The sequence below is a fragment of the Malania oleifera genome, chromosome 4 (genome assembly GCF_029873635.1).
Source record: "Malania oleifera isolate guangnan ecotype guangnan chromosome 4, ASM2987363v1, whole genome shotgun sequence".
Classification (NCBI taxonomy): Eukaryota; Viridiplantae; Streptophyta; class Magnoliopsida; order Santalales; family Ximeniaceae; genus Malania; species Malania oleifera.
In genome coordinates, this window is record NC_080420.1 from 102,148,105 (window position 1) to 102,170,545 (window position 22,441).

The following is a 22,441-nucleotide window of genomic DNA, read 5'->3' on the forward strand; positions in this document are numbered from 1 at the left end:
TTGATACGTCTGTGTGAACTAACTGGTTTAGTTATTCGTATGCATGTCAATATAACGTTGGCATGAGGAGGTTGTTATATTGCCTAGATATAAATCATGAAATGATGTTGGCAGATCGAGAAGCTTGTCATATTGTCATTTATATGGGGTAAGACATTGGCAGGTCGAGAAGCTTGTTCTACTGATGTATGACAGGTAGGTCATGGGGATTGGATATTGGTGAATATTGGTGCTTGTGTGGGTGTCACGAGCTAAGCTTGTTCAAAGCATTATGCTTGCCTATGACCGCTTATCTCGTGTGCTTGGGATGGGTTTCTATCATGTAAATACTAGTGTAGGGTTATTTTCTGCTTATAGAGTCTTTGTAAGCCAAATAAGGCAGTATGACTCCTCGGTCACTTTGATGTTTCCTAGTGTCAGGATGATAATTACATAAAAACCTCTTTAGGGGAGGGTGAGTGTTCATCAGTCATTGTAAAACTCACTAGCAATTGTCAACGTGCTTAGCCTACTTGCCTCCCTCACTAAGTACAACATGTCAACGAAGGATTTGTTAATGAATTACGTTTGCTTCAATGTTTACTGCTTGCTTGCCACGACTTTCATGAATTGATTACTATTTCCGCCGCTATCTGAATGAATGTTAATGAAAGTGCTTCGTGGATGAATGTTGGTAAACGATAGGCTGGCTAGTTAAGCAAGAGTGCTTTAGCTAGCGCCGCACGGCCCTTCACAATGGTGTGAAAATAGTCGGACCATGACATTTGGTATCAGAGCAAAGTCGGTGACACTTGGTGAGAGCCCAAGGTTGAGTTGCTACGTGAATTCGATTTCCTTCGTTGTTGGATTTGGGAAGCTTTGGTAAATGACCATGGCACCAAACACTGCTAAGAGGATTAGCGTGCTGGAAGCACAGGTTGAGACAACAACCAACACTATGGCCGCAGAGGTGGCCCAGATGAGAGAACTTGTTGATGAGGTGATGGGATCACAAAAACATCAAACAGGTTTGCTAGGCGACTTATCAGAGGACTATCACCACACAGTGGAAGCTTTGCAGGCCCGGATGGCAGATCTGGATGCAAAGATGAATGTGATGGTTCTTGCTATGGGAAACTCCAACACTCCGGGAGTTAGCAAGACCAAGGTGCCAGAACCCAGGACGTATGGGGGTGCCTGAGATGCCAAGGAGTTAGAGAACTTCTTGTTTGATGTGGAGCAGTACTTCGCGTTGTGAGGATGGCCTCAGAACAGGCAAAGGTGGATACTGCGACCATGTACTTGATTGGTGATGCCAAACTGTGGTGGCGTACCAAGTACAGAGAATTTGAAAATGGAAGCTGTGTAATTGATAGTTGGGCAGACTTGAAGAGAGAGCTCAAGGCCCAATTCTTTCCTGAGAATGTTGAGTATAATGCAAGGAGAAAACTGAGAGATCTCAAGCATACGGGGTCGATCAGCGAATATGTGAAACAATTTTCTACTTTAATGTTGAATATTTGGGATATGTCGGAGAAGGACAAGTTGTTCTATTTTCTTGAGGGGATGAAACCATGGCGCCAAGAACTGAACTTCATAGGCAAAGGGTTCAAGACTTGTCAACTGCACAAGCGGCTGCAGAACGCTTGACAGACTACGCTAGTGATGAGACCGCTTCGTCCAAACGGTTTGGCGAAGAGGGAAACAGTGGAAAGTCTTTCAAGAATGGCAAACCCAGGAGTGGGGGAGCCGACTCTAAATCATCAACCTCAAAGGAAGCTTCGTCGTCTCAAGGGTTCAACACACCCAATGGAAAGGGGAAGAGTAAACTTGAGTGTTTCTTGTGTCGAGGTCCTTATAGAGTTTTTGAGTGCCCTCACAAAGCATCACTTAATGCCTTATAGGCTTCCATTATAGAGCAAGCAGTGGAAGAGGATGATGCCCCGAGGGTGGGTTCAATGCGGTTGGTGAACGCATTGGAAAAGCAGGCAAAAACACCGAAAGTTACACGAGCAAAAGGATTAATGTTTGTGGACTTGAGAATCAATGGGAAGAGTACCCGCGCTATGGTGGATACCGGGGCTACCCATAACTTTGTTTCGCAACCAGAAGCTTGGAGACTCAACTTATCCTTAGAGAAGGATACAGGACGCATGAAAGCAGTTAATTATGCAGCCCAGCCTACTCTGGGAGCAGCCAAGCAAGTGACTATAAAGCTTGGACAGTGGGAAGGTCATGTGAATTTCACAGCGGTGCCATTGGATGACTTTCCAATCATTCTAGGAATGGAGTTCTTAAGGGGGACGAGGGCAGTGCTGATGCCTTCAACTGGTTCCCTATGTCTGATGGGAGATCACTCGTGCATGGTGCAAGTCGTTGCAACGAAAGGAGACAACGGGAAGTCCCTTTCAGTTATACAACTCAATGAAGGATTGGGTAAGGGTGAGCAGACACGTCTAGCCACGGTGGTGGTAGACAAAGAAGTAAGCCAAGAGCTGGAGCCTACGACCATCCAAACGGTGTTGGATTAGTATAAGGAGGTGTTGCCGGATAAGCTGCCTCTCAATTTGCCTTCACGACGGACTGTCGAGGATGAGATCGAGTTGTTATCAGGAGTGAAACCACCTGCTAAAGGGCCATGTCGGATTGCGCCTCGAGAGATAGTAGAGTTGGGGAAACAACTTGATGAATTGGAAGCGGAATGTGTTCGCCCTTCCAAAATGCCGTTGGGAGCATTGGTATTGTTTCAGAGGAAACATGAAGAGCATCTACGGAAGGCGTTCGACGGGCTGAGGGGAAACAGTCTGGATGTGAAGAAGGAGAATTTCTCTTTCACTCGGCGGAGCAACAAATTCCTTGGTCAAGTGATTGAACAAGGTCGTATCCGGAGGGATATGGAGAAGGTAAGGATGATTCAAGAACGGAAGATCCCCACGACAGTGAAGGAGTTGCGTTCCTTTCTTGGCCTTACTAGATACTGCAAGAAGTTCATTGAGGAGTATTCATGGAGAATGACTCCAATGACAGGACTACTAGGGAGGTATTATTGGCCGCACACACGGGATGATGTGGTTGATTATACCAAAACTTGTCTCACTTGCCAACAAGACAAGGAGGAGCGGAAGAAGTATGATACTTTCATGGCCGCACCAAAGTACTGTTTGGCAAAGGAGACGACACAATTGTTCCTTGTAACTGTTGAGAAACATTGGGGTGTTCCCCAAGTTATTATTTGTGACCAAGATTTAAGGTTCACTGACAATTTCTCAACAGAGTTTTTCAGGATATTCAGGTCACATCTTGACATCTCTTCGAGTTATCACCAACAGATAGACGGATAGATGAAGAGATTCAGAGAGTTGCTAGATAAGTACTTGTGCCATTTTGTCAACGACAACCAGAAGAATGGCATGCAACTACTTGATGTGGCTCCGTTCTGTGACAACGCCCAAAGGCGCTCAACAACCAACAAGAGCCCTTTTGAGCTTGTTACAGGCTAGCTGCCGCTGTTACCTCACACAGTGGGCGAGCCGTACAGACGAAAGAGTCCCAGGGCATACATCTTCACCAGTGAAGGGAGACAGAATGCAGAGTTTGCCCAAGCCTATCTGGAGAAAGCTTCTGAGGAAATGAAGAAGTGGACAGATAAGGAGAGAAGACCGTAGTTTCATGTCAACTGCCTCAAGCCATTTAACGCTAACACCAATGACCTAAGCAGAAGTCAGTCAAACAGCGTAGAGTTGAAGACAGTGGAACTTGACAGACATGAAGTTGAAGAGATCCTTGCAGATAGAAAGTTTATATCCTCAAGGAAGAAGCGATAGAAGTTCCTAGTGAAGTGGAAGTGCCTTGATGACAAAGAAATCAGCTGGATTTTTGTGGAAGAATTGAAGTCGTTTGTGGACAAAGTTGAAGTGTACCTACCGCCAAAAGTCTACGAGGACGTCGACCACATAAGTGGGGGAGAATTTCACGAGCTAAGCTTGTTCAGGGCATTATGCTTGCCTATGACCGCTTATCTCGTGTGCTTGGGATGGGTTTCCATCATGTAAATACTAGTGTAGGGTTATTTTCTGCTAATAGAGTCTTTGTAAGCCAAATAAGGCAGTATGACTCCTCAGTCACTTTGATGTTTCCTAGTGCCAGGATGATAATTACATAAAAACCTCTTTAGGTGAGGGTGAGTGATCATCAGTCATTGTAAAACTCACTAGCAATTGCCAACGTACTTAGCCTACTTGCCTCCCTCGCTAAGTACAACATGTCAACGGAGGATTTGTTAATGAATTACGTTTGCTTCAATGTTTATTGCTTGCTTGCCACAACTTTCATGAATTGATTACTATTTCCGCTGCTATCTGAATGAATGTTAATGAAAGTACTTCGTGGATAAATGTTGGTAAACGATAGGCTGGCTAGTTAAGCAAGAGTGCTTTAACTAGCGCCGCACAGCACTTCACAACGGTGTGAAAATAGTCGGACCGTGACAGTGGGCCACGTGTTGCGGAAGCTAGAGTTGTGCCTGTGTGGGCCACATTATATCCTGTGTGGATAATGGCGCCTGTGTGAGCCATGTTGTGTACCCTGTGTGGGTAGTGGTGCCTATGTGGGCCACGTTATATCCTATGTGGATAATGGCGCCTGTGTGGGTCATGTTATGTACCCTGTGTAAGTTGTGGTGCCTGTGTGGGCCACGTGTAGATAAGAAGTACTTAGGTTCCTGTGTGGACCACGTACTGACATGTACGTAATTGCTCTGTGTGGGCCACGTACTGAGGACATTGGAAGATGAAGTATGAGATGCATAATTCCTGTGTGGATGTGTTATGCGCATGTGAATTTAATTATAGCATAAAAATAATGGTATAGCATATTGTGAATGCATGTGTGTGCATGCGGCAAGGTAAACATACCACCAGGGGCTTGCTAAGAAAGGCGAGTGCTCCGCTAGGTAGTTTCTTGGTATCAGTGCAAAGGGATGCTACTTGTATAGGCGGGTAGACATCCCGATCCTCGAAAACCTTTTCCTTTAAAATAATAAAGATGTGTGTACTGGCGGCGAGGTAATACTTCACCTGAGGGCTTACTGAGAAAGGTGAGTGTTCTAGTAGGTAGTTTTTAGTACCAGAGCAGAAGGAAGCTACTTGTATGGGCGGGTAATCTTCCCTATCCTTGGGGACTTTCGCCTGCATAAAAATCATGTACTTGTGCATATTGGATGTGTGTATGATATTAGATGTTGGGGATGTTATTAATGGTATATTTTCTCAGTTGTTATTGATATTATGTGAGAAACAATTTATTTTGATATGTAAATATTAAAACTCAGTTGTCACACACTGTTATAATTTATTCCACCCTTACTGAGAAGTGTCTCACCCTAGTGGATTAACAATTTTTCAGGTTCTTCTAGTGACCGGGTTTGAAAGCCTAGGCTGGGATTGTATTTGGTGGTTTCTTTTTGGGGTATTGTGAGATACTGGTATATATATATAGATGTATTTGTACTAGGTTATGTTTTAAATGCTGGATGTGGATATGGATATCTGGATGTTGTAGTGTTTGTTTTTGGATTGCTATATAGAACTCTAGTATTTATTTAAGGTTATTTATTTATGTTTCGTTGCGTGCATGTTAATTATGGTATCAGATATCGGTGATTGGAACACGTAGCACCCGAGCCCCACTTGGCAGTTTTCGGGGCGTCACACTTACTGTAAGAACTTTGAAAATATTTCATTCTCTTTTATATGAAAGCAGACATTATGGGGCTTCCAGAACAATATGACACACTTAATTTGAATAAATGATCTATTTGTTATAAATTGTACAAATCAGCCAACAGATTCTGGCCTCTATTATAAAAGCAACTCAACATATTTGTAGTGTTTGAATATTATCTCTTCTACGGCTACTCCAATTGTCATGTTTCTTTTTTTATTGGGAACTAGACTCGTTGATAAGTCAATATGAATTTTTATAGAATTTTATTTGGTACTTACATTTTCATTTGTGATTTTATAAAATATATCATCTCACCTGATAATCAGATTTCTTATAATATTATTGATTGTTTAGCTCCAACTTGATTCACATGGAGCCAAAACCTCTCCAACATCTAGTGGACAATTTTGGCTATAAAAGGAGCCCAATTTCAAGGAAGAAGAAAAAGAGAAATCGCTATAAAAGTGGTCTCCCATTCACCTCCAGATTCCTAAGTGATAAGTGTTTTGTTCTTACTTAAGAGAGCACTTTATTGTAAAAGTTTTTTTCATTGGTTTTAACTTTATACAAGTTCCAAGTCTCATTCCTTTGAGAGAGTTTGAGTTGTAAGCTTGAGTTGTTACATCAATCTACTTAGAGATACTAAGCCACATATCATTTGTAATTGCTCATTATTGTGAGTGTTGTTTTAACCCCCGATGAAATGCTTATTTTGCATTCTAGTCTCGGTGATAGGCTAGATCTTGCAATTGTGCTCTTGTTCCGATTGAAAGGCAAGAAGTTTGCTAATGGAACCTCAACTTGGATTTGGTCAAGAGAGTGGACGTAGGTGCTCGTGAAGGAGATCAAACTACTATAAAATAGTTAGCATTTCTCTCTCTATCTCTTACATTACTTATTATTTGATTGAATTAATTGCTCAATTGTGTTTGTGCATATTTCATACATTATCTTGGGTTATTGAAGCATATAGGGTGAGTTATGACTTATTAGTAAACATAAATTTATTCTTATTTAAGCTTCCGCAATGCATTTACTAGAATATACATACTAGACTATTACTCACCATGAGTTTGATAAAAGGACTAAGTTTCATAAAAAATATAAAAAGACCTAATTCACTCCCCTCTTGGGTTTCCTAAGGAACCAACAGGGAATACTGGGGACAATGGTGTAATACTCCCCATCATGTGTCTTCCCTTGAGACATAGAAATTGTGAATAATAGGGCTTGATCTGTGGTTTTGAACACTATACATTGTGGTCGTAAGGACTCTAATACTAGTAAAAATTTTCAACAAATCCATTGCTGAAAACCCAGGAAGAATGGGGACAGAAGGGAAGAATCATGCCAGCTGGATTCCAAACCCAAAAGCTTAAGCCTTTGGATGATATACAACCAGTAGGTATACCTACAAGAAGTCCAACTCCTAATTGATGCGGAACATACTCCAAATACACCCCCCACATGTAAGTTGTAGGGGACTGGAAGTGCGGGCTAAAACAAACCAACACTTGTACTAAACTCAATGAGAAGAATATTAGGATTCTAACTCTGGATCCCTAGGTTAGTGATGGTGTAATCCCATGTTAGGTCACCAATTATTCCAAAAGCTTAAGTTGTTGGGAATACATTCTTGGGGGATTTTTCAATTCAAAATTTGATGTAGCCAAGGTAATAAAATTTTCATTTTTTTGGACAGAAAAATAAGCTATATTAAAGACAGAAAGGAGAAACAAATAAAATAAATGAGAATGAGAAGTTCTTCCTCAAGAAAACATAAAAAAGAAAATTAACAACCACTTATAAAGCTGCCCAATTGTTGATTCGAATGCGCAGCGGAATCACACACAACTCAATCTGAAACAAGTAATGCAAGCACTCAACGATGAATACACGGAACAAGCAATCACAATGAGAATAATGGAACGCAATAAAATCAATGACACAAGAAATTACGTGGTTTGGCAATATCCCTATGTCCACGGGAGCAAACGGCTGCTTTTCACTATCAAGTTGTAAAGCTTACATCAAAGGGTTACAAATATATAACCCTATGCGCACAGAATACTTAGAATACATCTAAAACACTTCTGTATCAAATACCGGAGGAAAAACCTCCGAATCCCCCAATCTGCTGATCTCCAAATTAAAAAATTCGTAACCTATGCCGAACAAAACCGTCGATGGTTAAATACTGAGAGCTATTTCTTCTACAGACTAAAATCGTCGACCAAACAGTCGACGGTTTCTTCCTGCAACTAGCTTCCTTGTTCTTTGAATCACTACGCTTTCCTGGTGCATGCGTTCCACTCAATATGAGCCACATCTCCAACACCAATCTTGGTTGACCTACTGAAAACAGTGGCCCTTAAAACATCCTGCACTATCAGCTCAAAGAGAAGCCAAATACTACACCTTGTCCCAAAGAATACCCATTAATAATATCTTGAAAAAATTCTTCTTTCCAGCCGAATTCCCTAAAACACATCAAAGGGCATACCTCCGGTCCTCCATAACCTCTTAACATTCTCACCTTTCCCAAAATTAGTGAACGAAATGATCAAGAGCTCCTCCAACCGATTTGGGCAAGCCCACACTTCACCTAGAAGTTCAGAAAGTTTATTCCACAAGCCCCATGCAAATGCAGAGAGTAAAAAAAAAAAAATTGATGATCAAGAAAATGCATGGTTAGTTTACAAAAGGAAGCAGGATTGACTATCCAGAAACTTTGGGTTTGGATGAGAATAAATGCTTGTACAGAAAGGGAAAAAAAGTGGTTTTGTTGATATCACCAGCATTTTTGGTTGTGTGAAGGGAGAGGAACAAAAGAGGATTTAAGGGAGAGGTGCTAGAAAAGCTCAATGGTAGATATCTAAAGAGTTCAAACTATTTGCTACGATGTGTATATACATTCTGCTTTTAGATTTAATCAGTTTTTTGGTTAGTAAATGAGCCTTTTTTTGTACCAAATTTGGGACTCCCTTGGTGCCATCGATTAAATATTATGCTCAATCTTTACTGAAAGGGGGAAAAAAAGAAAGGAAGAAAGAATTTATCCACTGGTTGCCTTTTTTTAAAATGAGGTTGATTGAATTAATAATACAAGACTGTCACTTTGGCATGATGTACAAGAGAGGGAGAGGGAGAGGGAGAGGGAGAGAGAGAGAGAGGAAAAAGATTATTAAACATATATACATAGTGCTATGTGTAATTTCCAATAGTTTAATTAAGACAAAAGTTATAATTCTAAGTGGTTTTAATAAGGCATTTGTGTTGATAAGTCCTGGAAGAAGACTAAAGCTTGCTCTTTCTTTATTGTAAGATTGTTAGGCTGCTGTGGATTTATCTGTTTGATATTTTAATGAGCTATGGGCTTGTCCAGCTACAGTGGTAGACTATATGATGACAAATTTTTGCAGTTTTGGGAGGATTAATAAGAAGGTGGTTTTCAGTCAATGTGCTTGATTTGCCATTCTCTGGTTGTTCTGGAATGAATGGTTTGAGAGTTTTTTTTTTTTCATCATCATCATCATTGGTTTGAGAAAATTTTGCAGGATTAGATCACTTCGCCTTTGCTTTGGGATAAAATCACTTTCTTGGCTTCACTTTAGGCTTTGCTTTTGTGGTTTTTTGAAGGAATTTCCTTTTTAGTAATTTGCATTGTGATTAGAGAACTGTTTTGCAGCAATTTTTTTTTTCTTCAGAGAACACCTTGTCCTCCTTTAGTCCTTTTCATACATTTCTAATTGCTCTTATTAAATCAATTTTTTTTTTCTTTCCTAAAAAAAAGGGTTCTAATTGGTTTCAAATCCTCAATTTATTTGGTGATATTTATTATAACCACATAAATTGATCAACGCTTTCTTCCTTCTTCTCAAAAATATGCCTCAACTAATATGTAATGCAAGTTATGAATGTTGTTTTAAAGAAGTCAAAATATATTACTCCAACATAAAATTTTCTTAACCATAGTAATCCAACTAACTTGACCCAACGGAACTTGTGTGCCCAAGGATGGGTAAGGCTTGGCTTGTGCAGCCTATTTATCCCCTGGGTTGTGCTTGGATTGGCATAACCCAACTTAAACCAGCCAAGTTGCAGTCATAATACCAATAACTAAAGCTTCTCTGAGTGAACTGAGAACCAATTCTACACTTTTCATCTTTAAGATGACCCCTCTTGGCCATGGAGCTCCAACTTAGTCTTCTGACAAAGATCTTTCTCTAAACCTTACTGATCCATAAAATAATAAAATAAAATAAAATAAAACCCATAACTCACCTCTACCTTTACCTTGCAGATGGCAATGGCATTCATGGAAGTGCTAAATAAGTTGTCTTAATAAGTTTTTTTTTTTTTTTTTCCTTTTTTCTATTTTTTTGATAGCTAAATATTCACACCCCAAAATTTCATAGATACACAACCTCCCAAAAGAGAAGTGGAACCCTGGCCATCCCTGTTGGTCAGGAGATGAATCGTTGTGCCACAAGCCCATGCTCATAAATGATTTTCATCCAAATAATCAAGCCAAAATAATTTATTATAGGTAACTGAATATTTATATTTTGTAAAAAACATTATCTCACTAGGAAATAAATGACAAACCTGAGAGAAAAGAGTGGCTGCTTGGCAAGTGTCTACCATTATCAGCAACTCCTTGAATCTAGAATTATAAACAGCAACAATTATGTATCAGTTGATTATCAAATGATTGGAAAATATACAAGAAAAATAAGGCAAAGACACATTTTTTATAAATATTTCTCCATCAAAATAAGGCAAACACACATTGTTTATAAATATTTCTCCATCAAATTAAATCTAAAATAAACAAAATTCACAAAGATAGCAATTATTACATAGTTCCAAAGGAAAGCATCGTACTAGATGTTGTTATATCCATCCTTTGTCACGTCTTTCTATTTTTCATGTACAGTACATTAATGATAAGGCAGCAAACATACAAGTAAAACACTCACCTACGCTTTTCTTTCATTTGTTTCACTGCATCAGCTAAATCATGACTCTGCAGCTCTTCTGAGTCTTGAAATTTCAGAAATTCATCTCCTCCATGCCCTGTCATGTATAGAAGAATGTGGCTTCCTTCATCACTTAAAAGACGCTTTGATCTTGGAACAGCAGTCTCATGACGCCCAGTCAAAACTCGTAAAAAGTTTTCAACTGTGACTTCATAACCGCGATAATCCACCTGAGAGATTGGAATACAGTATCAGGATTCCCTCCAGATTATAAACAACTAAAAAACATTCAAAATCAAGAATCCATGATTGACAACAATTAAGAAGATATCCCTTTTCCAAATTTTTATACATGATAGAAAGCCTTACGATAATCTTACACAAAAAGGGGTGATGCACACACACAATGCTCATTTGTTCATTCATTGTGTAGCATAATAGCACACAACACTCATTTGATAATGATGCATGATACAACAATAAAACCATTCGAAGAGAGTAAAAAAACCATTGATAATTTTAACAATAAAGGCAGACAAAATAACTAATTGCCTGGCTAGTGGCTACAATGGATGAACACCAGGATGAAGGACAGGTTGAAAAGAATTATCCTTCATACTGCATGAGTAATTATTGACAATTATTGATGTTAGCACTCAGCAGACAATGTGAATTGGTTCAAGTCTTCTATTACCATGATGCAACTAGATTTACTTCACCCTTAGAGCCATTTAATAATCTTGCTATACTTTCAACTCATGTATTTTTTACCATTAGATACCATAGGACTTCAAATTCACCCAATACAAAAAATTCTACAAGAAAGAAGCATTATTTTACAAAACAACAATATGCAAAGTGAAGGGCACAGTGAAAATCCATCCTGATAGGCATCGAAATATGGGCTGGTGGCAGCGCGTGCTACTCATCCTCCCTCATTAACGTCCCCACCTCCTCCAGCTTCCATACCAAAAAGGTGGGGATGGGAAAAATAATGTCATCTAGATGTATAGACTGCAAATGTGAGGAGTAAACTACACCATTAATAATGATCAGGCACATAAAAATGAGCCATGACATTGACACTGCACATTCTTGTGGAAATTTACCACTTCACAGTTGAAGGCTAACTTCTCATTGGATGTCAGGTGGAAGCAAGCCTAATAATAAGGTGCTTCCTTCAGAAGGAGAATTGGAGACCTAATTCGATTCTCTGTTTCCCCTTATTTTTGTTTTGTATTTTTTATTGAGGATTTCTTTGCCTCTTTTAGTTTGTAATCTCTTTTCTTTCTTAATAAATCTCTTTATAATTAAAAAAAAAAAAATTCAAAGACATACAATCCACCTCAACATTATCTCCATACAAGTTAAGTCTATGATTTTCATTGTTGAAAACTTGGGCAGGATACTTGTTCCTGGCATTGCAAGCCATGTCATCTGCCAGCATGAGTATTATTCTCTCATCAGGTATACCCAGTCGTTTAACTGTCCTGAAAAAGGGAAGATGAAAGCAAAAAAAAAACAGAAACATTAATATGGGAGAAAAAATAATTGTGTGGCAATATAACCCAAATAGGGCAATCTTATTTACCTGTATAACGATAGAGTGTTGGCCATATGTCGATAGTTAAACCTGGAGGAACAATTTATAACATTAGTTTAATTGGCAAAATCATTGTATGCGGGAACATGAAGCAATCTGCTGGCATGGAAAGTTCAACAGGTTGTATTTTAACCATGAAGATAGCTCAATAATAAAATAAACTAAAATGATGAAGATATCAAAACTATGTAATTGGTACTCGACCAGCCTACTTCCTCTTCAAGTCTTTTTTCTAAGTAAATATTAAAAAAAAAAAAAGCAACAGTAAGGGTTGTGTTGCTTGTACATTGAATAATAAGAAGGAATTTCTCACATTTTCATATTAAACTTACTTAAAGAAAAAATTTATTTTAGTTGTACCTTTTTTGTATAGATAAAAATAAACTTGTTACTGACAAGAATATAAAATGCATACAGAAGACTAAATGGCAAACGCTTGACATCTTTCACAATTGAGTCCCCACTCCTCAACAGAACTCAAGGACATCGAAACCATAACCATCAGCTTCAAAGCCATTGAAGCGTCTTTGAACCCAAAAGCACTTGCAGGTTTCCTTGATTCACACTTTAAAAATCTAGGTCAAGAAGGGAGGCATGCTGCAGAGAGGAATATAAGATGTGCAGTGGAGAGAACTCAGAAATGAGGCAAAAAAAACAAACCAAACAAGGTGAAATGTAGCAGTCATCCCGTACCAAGTTATCTGTGTCCACATAACATATTCCTGATTCAGCTTACCTGGCCCCAATTTGGGTAGTTCTATATATATCGTGGCTCATTGCAAGTTTTGGAGCAAGATCTAGGCCCTTTATTTGCAAATTGAAATATGAACATGCAACTTTTCCAGCCAAGGTTCTTGGGTCAAAAAGTTGGGCATATTTACACATAAATGAAAAGAACCAATAGGAAAATAAGCATAGGTAAATGGCACACAGAGAGTGTTGACTTTTTGAGTCCGATCCCTGTTTTGATATTGATAAAGCACTTGGAACTAATGTGTGTGCCTAGTACTTGAACAGGTTAATAATTTAGAACACACACATGAAAGAGGATTGATGGAAGCTTGAGGGACATAAAGATCATATCGTCTGGCATTTTCCACAATCAGATGAGCAAAAGAAGAAGAAGAAAATATTTATTTTTATTGTAAATGCATTTAGTATTTGAGTTTTGTTCTGTAATAATGCGTGGCATGCATGATGTGAATGTAAGCTCAAAATAACCATAGACTTCAGTAGGGAACCAAATCTTCGGTCGACTGACGTTGGATTTTTTAGGTCAAATTAAGGGCAAAATAGTAAATTTTAATGCCCTCGGTCGATCGACCATTCTTGTGTTATAATCCAACAATCAATCGAAGCATTGTTTGCCCGGAGTCAACTTGTTGACCAAGGCTCAGTCGACTGACCCAGTTTGAACGTGGCTTCCACAGTCGACTGGCCCTTTAAAATTAACCTTACCACTACCCTCGGCCAACCGGTTTTTTAGTTCAAAATGACCACGGTCGACCGAATCTTATGAGTGGCCGACCCGCCTTTTGTCACAGTCGATCGAACCCACGGAGGTTCCCATGTCACCTTTGGTTCAGTCAACCGACCTGTGCCTTGGTCGACCGAGTCTCTCAGGTCAGACCATTTTTATTGCGCTAAACTGGGTTAATTTTTCATTAAAAAATTTCAAAAATTCCTAATATGTTCCCAACAGTCACATTTTTCCCAAGGTCTATATATACCCCCTCATTACTCAATTTTAAATAGACGATTAGAGAGAAAATCCTCCCAAATTATTTTTGTTCCTTTTTCATTTTTACTCTCTTTTAATCATTCTTTTGATAAATTTTTACTGAAAGAGGGCATTCATTTTTATTTGGGCATTTGTTATTCAAAACAATTACTCTCTCTATTTGATCTTGATTTTGAAAATTATTTTTAAGAGTTGATTTAGTGCTTCTCCCATATATCTCATTTGATAATCATTTATGGGAGTAAAACATTTTTGCTTGTGATTCTTGCACATTCATTGCAAGATTCATAAGCTCATTTGAGCTTTATTGCAAAATCATTTTTGGGCTTGAACCCTAGATCTCCTGCACTTTATTTCTAATATATATATTTTGGAAATTTCATTTGAAGGTTTTCTTGAGATCTTTGAATTGCATATATTTCATATTTCATCTTTATCAAAGATCACATTTATTTTGTTTGGGAAAAATCATTTGAGAAGCAAAATCCCTAGGTTCTCCCATTATTCTTTGAAATATATTATTGGAGAAAATATTTTGAATATATCTTTGAAGTGCTTATCATAAATACTTTTATTCAAAGATTGAAAAATTATTTTTAGAAAATCACACACTCACACTGAGCTTATTTTCATATCATATGTGAGTGCATATTGTGCTTATTGGTGTACATCATCTGCTTGTTGTAAAAGCATTCTATTTGTACACAAATTTGATTATCTGTTGTATTCCCGACATGTGGTCGGAAGAGGGAGACTTGCCTTGTGAAAAGTCCTGAATTGCTCAGACTCGGTTAGGAAAGCACCAGATTGGTTCAGGCCCGGTTAGGAGAACTAGGTGCACCACCCTATAAGGTGTATTGGTTGGGTTCAACCCTGTAATTTGAGCCAGGGGTATACCTCGCCCCTTGGAGGAGAGGTTGTAATCAGTGACGCTCCACCCCTTAAGCAAGTACTTAGTGGAATCCTTGAGTTGTGGCTTGAGGCAGGGGTGTAGGTAGTATTGGCCGAACCCCAATATCATTTTCTGCTCTTTAATTTCTGCACTTTAATTTCCTGTACATGTATGCGTATATCTAATTTATTTTATATGTTGCGCATATGTTAAACATTGTGAATGATTGGAAAATGCTGAGCTTGCTATATCTAATTTTAATATCTATTCAGTTATATTGTGTTGGGTTTTGGAATTGCATAGAAAGACCGTAAGTTTGAGTAATGCTGCTGTCATTTGATTTAACCAAGGAGAATTTTTTTAAATACCCAATTCACCCCCCTCTTGGGAATACACCAATTCCAACAATTGGTATCAGAACCTAGTTGCATAGACTTAAACGTTTTTGTAAAAGATCGCAATAGCTCAATTTGGTATATCCCCATTTGGTAAGGGAAAGTCACTTGCTAGGCCTCCTGCATTTTGTGGTGTCAATTACACCCATTGGAAAATTAGAATGAGCGTATTTTTAAAATCAATGGACTAGAGGGCTTGACAAGTGATTGCTAAAGGAAGCTGTGCACCAATAGATAAAAATGATTTCAGATTGATTAATCAAAATGCCATGGATATATTGTATTGCACTTTAAGTTCTAATATCTTTCTTGAGACTATGGCATGTAAGTCTGCAAGGGATATATGGGAGGAACTCGATAGGAGATATGGAGAGACCCAGGAAAATGAAACCGCCACTCCAGAAGTACCAAGCTTAAATGATCAAGAAGTGGTGAATCATGGGCAAGTAGCGGTAGTAGACGAAGAGGTATATGATTCTAACTCTGCCTCTATTGATGATCCTTGTGCTAATTGCTGTTTTACATCATATGTTTAATCATTTGTTGAATCTAATGATAATACTGTTGATGTTGCATGCAATGATTCATGTGTTATTCATTTTGAAAATCTTGTGATGAATCATATGATGAGATTTATGATGAAAGCATGTCTTCTCTTGAAGAACTAGAAACTGCTTCATTTATAATACGTAAGGTTCTAGCTAGGATGTCTAAGAAGAAAATCTTTTTGATTAACGAAAGCAAAAGGCTGGCAGCACAATTAGAAAATCTAAAAAATTATCATGCCACCTTAGTAAAGAAAAATATTGAAAAGGTATTGGAAATTATCTGCTTGGAGGGAGAGATGGATGATCATGCTAGAATATCATCCAAAGCTAAAAATGAAAAGATTTATCATGTTAAACCCTTAGGAATTAAAAGACTTAAATCTTTCAAAAAGGGTTCATCTTTCAAATCCCATAAGCATTCTTTTGCCTCATCCAATAGAAACAAAACGTATAAGCATAACTCTTCACATATATATAAAACTTGCTTATCTTGTTGAAAGAAAGTGCACATTAGAAGTGCTAGAGGCATGGATAAGGAAATGATGTGGGTAAAAATGAAGGCGAACCCCGTAGGACCAAAGGAAGATCGGATTCCAATAGAAATTATATAAATATATTAATCCTTCCTTTGTTATTAGGTTCAGGGGTAGTGATGAACAAAAGGCTTGGGTAGTGGTGTGTGCTTAAAATGAAAAATCTTAGTATATGTATTCACTGTCCACTATCAAAATACTAAGAATCTTACAAGAAAGTTAAGCCAATGTGAAAACTCAAATCATATATCCAATCTGAACTTAATGCGTATATATCATAATGATTGGTTAAAATATGAAATTATTAGCAATTGCATGCAAACTTTGAACCAAAAAGGATTGAGATTGTCTTTGCTTGAATGGGACATGTGTGTCGCCTTTATTCATATCATTCCTCATTCAAAGTAAAAGTCGAAAAGATAACTAGCTAAAAACCTAGAACCTTATATTTCTAAGATGGCAACATAAATCATAATATCCTGAATATTATCACAGAGGCATGCTTAAGTAAAACCCACTTCCAAATGGACGAAGGCATCCTTGCTTGGTAAATAATTCTAAATGCTTAACCCATGTTAAGATGAAATTCTCTAGTTAAGCATACTCTTGTCCATTGCATAAAATTGAGCTTTAGGGAATCCATGTCATTTTTCCTAAACTCATTTTTGAATACAAAAGCCTTGATCAAAATGTTAGTCATCACTCTAGGCTTGAGTACTGATAATCATAAATTGCTATACTCTTAAGTGCTTCTAGTCTAAGCTGAACGGACATATTATATTTTGAACTTTGTCCACTTGTGCTCACTTTTGAATACTCTTTTGAACTCCATAGAGATTTAATCTTTAAGAGTATTTATCCCTACTAGTTTCATAAGCTCTCAAACATTAACATCAAATTATTTAGAGCTTCATCTCATTAGAACAAGTTAAATGGCAAAGATGATTGCCTAGGTTTAAATCTTGAGGAAGCATAAATTTCAAAGAAACCTATGCACATGCAGTGTAAATCGAAAGCCATTTGAACTTGAGCCTCTCATGAATTGAAATTCATATGAAAAGAGGCTGAAGAAGGTTTATTACTCTTAAAGGAATATTCATCGTGACTTTTTGCTCTAATAAGCCTATGCATCCAAAGTCAAGTCTAAATCATTGAAAATCTTAAGTCTTGGCTAAAGAATTTGAATAATAAAGGCGTAAACTAGAAATGAGTTGTAGTGCATAACTCAAAGGGAGCATTACTCATTATAATTTCATGATTCCATAAAATGCTCTCATTTTATGTCCGTATGCCTTTTATGAAAACAACACTGTAGCCTACTATCCATTGCCTGCCTTATGATTATATCTTTTGTTGGATAGTATATATGAACTACTGAAATGCATGCTTGTATGGAACGCCAACTGCATGGCTAATGCAGTATCTTGTGTATTGCATGCTAGTGGTGAGTATAGGTTCTCACATGCTTAAACTGAATGACATCTGCATGATGCAGATCATTATAAATTGCTTGCTTGAATCTATCAAGTACAGGTTTTAAGGGAAAATGTCCAATTTACAGATGGCATGCTGCTGAAATATCGTAAACTTTTCCCCAGAATAAAACCATGTACAAAGATGATTATAATGAAATGAATGTTATTATATTTTGAAAGGATGAGTGAAAACTAAATGAATATTAAATTCCATCCTTACATAATCATCACATGTTCAGTGGAGTTGATTTCCATCCCTAAGAAAAGGGCATAAAAGACGCATGTGAATCATGTCTTACTTTTTGAATATTGAGACCCTTCTAAAAACCTGGAACATTATATACAGCTCTTAAAGCTCTACAAACAGATATGGACTGTTCTCAGGTTTATGAACTTTAGAGTATGCCTTAATATTTCTTTTTATGATGCATGGGTGAATTTTAGGGATAATTATACCGGTTGCACTATTAAGTAAATGAATCTTTTATCCAGTATACTTGATTTAAGAAAATTAAAATGATTGCCTATACTGCTTGATAATCTTAATGAAAATAATCTCTTATTGGTATAAGAAGCTCTTTGCGTCTAAGCATGTATTCGAAATGGGGGAACTCTTGAAATAACCTTTCTATCCTGTTTGTGCTCACCTATTCTTATGCTTAGATATCTATTGAACACAATGTGGTATGTGCTTAAATGAAATGATATTATTGAAAATCTTAATTTGAAACATGATGTTTAGCCACACTCATTTGTTTTGTCATATGATCTTGCATTTAAAACTGTATATCTTTTAGTTTCATATGGTTGTATTTTTCTGGTCATGAGTTGTTTTGTGTTTAAATGTTCTCCAGAAAAATACTGTTTGCCTGAGCTTTATTAAAGTTTCCTTTTCAGCAAGCATCGTCCTCGGTATTTTGTTTGAAATTCTTGAAGGGGATATTTGTTTTATGGCAAGAAATATTTCAAAGTTAAAATCCTTTATATCTTGCCTTATTGATTACAATAACTGATTCAAGGATTTCACATAAAAATGCAAACGAACTAGTTAGACAGAAATCGTGCTCAAACCTACTATCTGTTATCATATGCCGCATGCTTTTAACTCAAATTTTTTCACGGGTCTTATGATATATTTGAACTATAATGGTTTGTGAATATTTCTAGTCTGACTATGTTTATCATGTCATTTTTATATTTTATTGACCAGTTATACGATTGTGTGTGCTTCCTTGCAAAATTTTTTTTTTTTTTCAAATCAACAGTAAAATTTTTATGCCCAAATGCCTTAAATATTTTTATGCCCAAATGTTATATCAAAAGGGGGGAGTGTTCTTAAAAGGGGGATAATTTTTTTAAGCAAAATGAAAATTATTTTTGAAAGGGGGTGTGCTATTTTAAGCTAAGACTTCTTTTAAAATGATCAAATATTTTTCTTAACTTAACCCTTTTGCTAATACCAAAAGGGCGAGAGGGAGAGCAAAATGATAAAATTTTTGAGCTATATATTGCATGCTACATGTATGTGCCTTATTGCCAAATCTAAATGCAAATTAATTGAAATGTCTTCTTTCCTAAATATGCTTAGGCTATATTGTCTACATTTTCAAATTATGCATATTGTTAGGGGGAGCCTTTTCAGGCTTATCCCAGAAAGAGGAAGAGAGAGAAGAAAGATAAGCGTGAGGGCTCACCAAAAGACACAACAATTCAAATTTCCACTCTAACCGAAAACAATGCATTTCTTCTAATTACATAAGCTTTAGTCCAGGGACTACTTAAGAAAGAAAAACACACAAAAATCCCAAATAAAAAACATAACTAATTAATACTCCTAAACTACCAAGAACTTATTCCCTTAGAAAAATATTGCTCCTTTCTTACATGCAAAATCCACAAAACTATGATCTAGGCTGTCAAAATCATACCAATTCAACCAAGCTATATGTTCTGCATCAATTCTTCCCCCACTTGAAAGAATTCAACTCCAACAAGTAAAAAGCAGGTCCAGAAACACCACCACAAAAATCGCTATCAATGAAGAGTGAACCATGTTTCAATTCACGATCCTGACATCTACGGTGCAAGTGAGAATGTAAGTTGTCTTGCCACCAAGGAATAAATGCATGTTCGCATCTTCGGCATGCTATGCATCATGATCCCAAATCCATGGTATTCCCAAAATTATATGACAAGAGTTTTAGAGGCAGAACTCCACATGTAACTATCTCCTTAGGACTCCCAGCAATGAAAATAACTGGACATTGTTTATCGACCTTCAACTTGATATTTGTAAGCCTGGAAACTTGGTTTAGGATGTGGCTCAACCCTCAGTTTCCCACTTTTTTACAGCATCCTTGGCACATTAGTGCAACTCCTACTACCAATCACCAATGAACAAATTTACTAATATATATATATATATATTTTTTATATATAAAAGAAATTCATTAGATAAAGATAGAATTTAAAAGCAGGAGAAAAAACATCTCCTTAGCAAAGTCTAACAAAATCCTCAAGAAAACCAAAAATGAAAATTGCAAAAACAAAAAATAATAAAAGAAACTCACGGCGCCCTAAGAAGAGACTTCCAATTGTGCTAAACATCTTAAACACACATTCCCTTGAAATTTTCATAGCCCATACACCATAAAGAAGCCATAAAAAGAATCTTTTCCCACACCAACCAATATTGTAACTTCTTCCCTGCAAATATACACGCATTACGTTCCTTCTTCAAGCCTCAAAACACTGCAAATAAAGCACAATTCCATAATGCAATTCCTTCCTTCTTCCTCCCAAACCCCACAAAAGAAATTGCCAAGAACTACTCCACTGTTCTAGGACAAACCCAGCTTTCTTCGAAGTAATTGAATAACTTGTTCCAAACCTTCCACGCAAAATCATAGTACCGGAGAAGGTGTGAAACAAACTCTGAACAATTAAAGCAAAGCATACATATATCAAGAAGGAGAGCCTTTAAAAGTCTCCACATCTGCAATAAGTCATTAGTTTTTATCCTATTAAGCACAACTAACCAAAGAAATTCTTTGATTTGATGGGGAATTTTGATCTTCCATATAACCTTGTGAAGTGGAAAAGAGAAATTTGTCCCAACCAAGAACTCAAAGAAAGATTCAGAAGAATAGACTCCTAAAGAATCCAACAACCAATATTGACTATCGTTTTCGGAAGATAGCCTACAATTATTCAACATAATCAATAAAGAAGATAACTCAATATTTTCCTTATTAGTCAAGGCTCTCTTGAAGTGAAAATCCCATGAGGGCAAAGGACTGCCCAAGCCTACCTAAACGAAGAAATGGGATCATTTTGCCTCGAGCTCAATTGAAAAAGGTGAGAAAAATAGGTGGACAAAACAACATTCCCCATCCATAGATCTTTCCAAAAACGGATATTACAACCCTTACCCAAAACAAATTTAATGTGGGGCATAAAGAGAGGGTAAATATGAGATATAGCTTTCCATGGACTTTTCGAAGAGCATCTAAAACCCAAATTAGTATCCCATCCATTCCCATCAAATCCAAATTTAATTTTGATAACTTTGTGCCACAATAAAGAAACCTATAGCAGGAACTGCTAGAGTTGGCCAAAAGAGCTATGTTCTTGGACATCCAATTTCCAAGACCAAAAACACCCTCTCTCTTAGTCCTACAAACCACCTCCCAACTCACCACATGATCCCTAGAACCTGCTACCCTTGACCAAAGAAAATCTCTCATAATTCTTTCAATCCTACTAGCAACTCCCATTGGAATTTTAAAAATAGAAAGAAAATACAACGGAACACTAAAAAGACATGCTTGAATTAGAGTAATCCTCCCTCCCAAAGAAAAAGGGCTCCCTTCCACCCAACTAAACGCTTGGACACTCTCCACCACAGGATCCCAAAAACTAGATAATCTAGGATTAACTCCCAAAGGAACCCCTTGATAGGGCAATGGCACCCAGCTCAGCGCAACCAACTTCCATAGCTAAATCCCTAACACACTCTGCAAGCACATTGATAGCTGCAATACCACTCTTACCCAAGCCCCAAAGCCCTTTCAAAGATTTGAAGAAGCCCCAAAATATTAATGAAAGAAGGGTTATGATCCTCTAGAAAAATGATAGCAACATCCACAAACTATTGGTGCAAGACCGTGATTTCCTCCCTACCCACTTTAAGGCCTTTCACTAAACCTCTATCCCACCGCCCTATCAACCATCCTACTCAAAACATCAGCCACTAGCACAAACAAAAAAGGAGAAAGAGAATCCCCTTGTCTAATCCCCCTCATGGCCTTGAACCAAGATTTGGGCTCACCATTCACTATCACCGCAAAATCCACAATAAACATACAACCTTTCATCCATCTATGTCATCTCTCTCCGAACCCCTTCCTCACAAAAATCTGATCCATAAAGTTCCAACTTGCTCTATTGTAAGCTTTTCGAAGTCCAACTTAAAAACAAGCCCCTTCTTCTTCCTCCTCCTAATATCCTCAACAGTTTCATTCACAATCAAGATTGCATCCACAATTTGTCTAACCCCCACAAAAGCAC

General features: G+C 37.4%; 1 protein-coding gene across 1 annotated transcript in view; it reads right to left on the reverse strand.

Annotated features, from left to right (window-relative positions):
• The window catches only part of LOC131154209 (uncharacterized), a 37,333-nt gene that overhangs the window by 11,564 nt on the left and 3,328 nt on the right, over positions 1–22,441 (reverse strand). Inside the window, exons 2-5 of the mRNA XM_058106827.1 lie at positions 12,277–12,318; positions 12,031–12,175; positions 10,686–10,915; positions 10,312–10,369 (exon numbers count right to left, since the gene is read on the reverse strand). Coding sequence (XP_057962810.1) covers positions 10,312–10,369; positions 10,686–10,915; positions 12,031–12,175; positions 12,277–12,318 — 475 coding nt within the window. The remainder of the gene's footprint in view (positions 1–10,311; positions 10,370–10,685; positions 10,916–12,030; positions 12,176–12,276; positions 12,319–22,441) is intronic.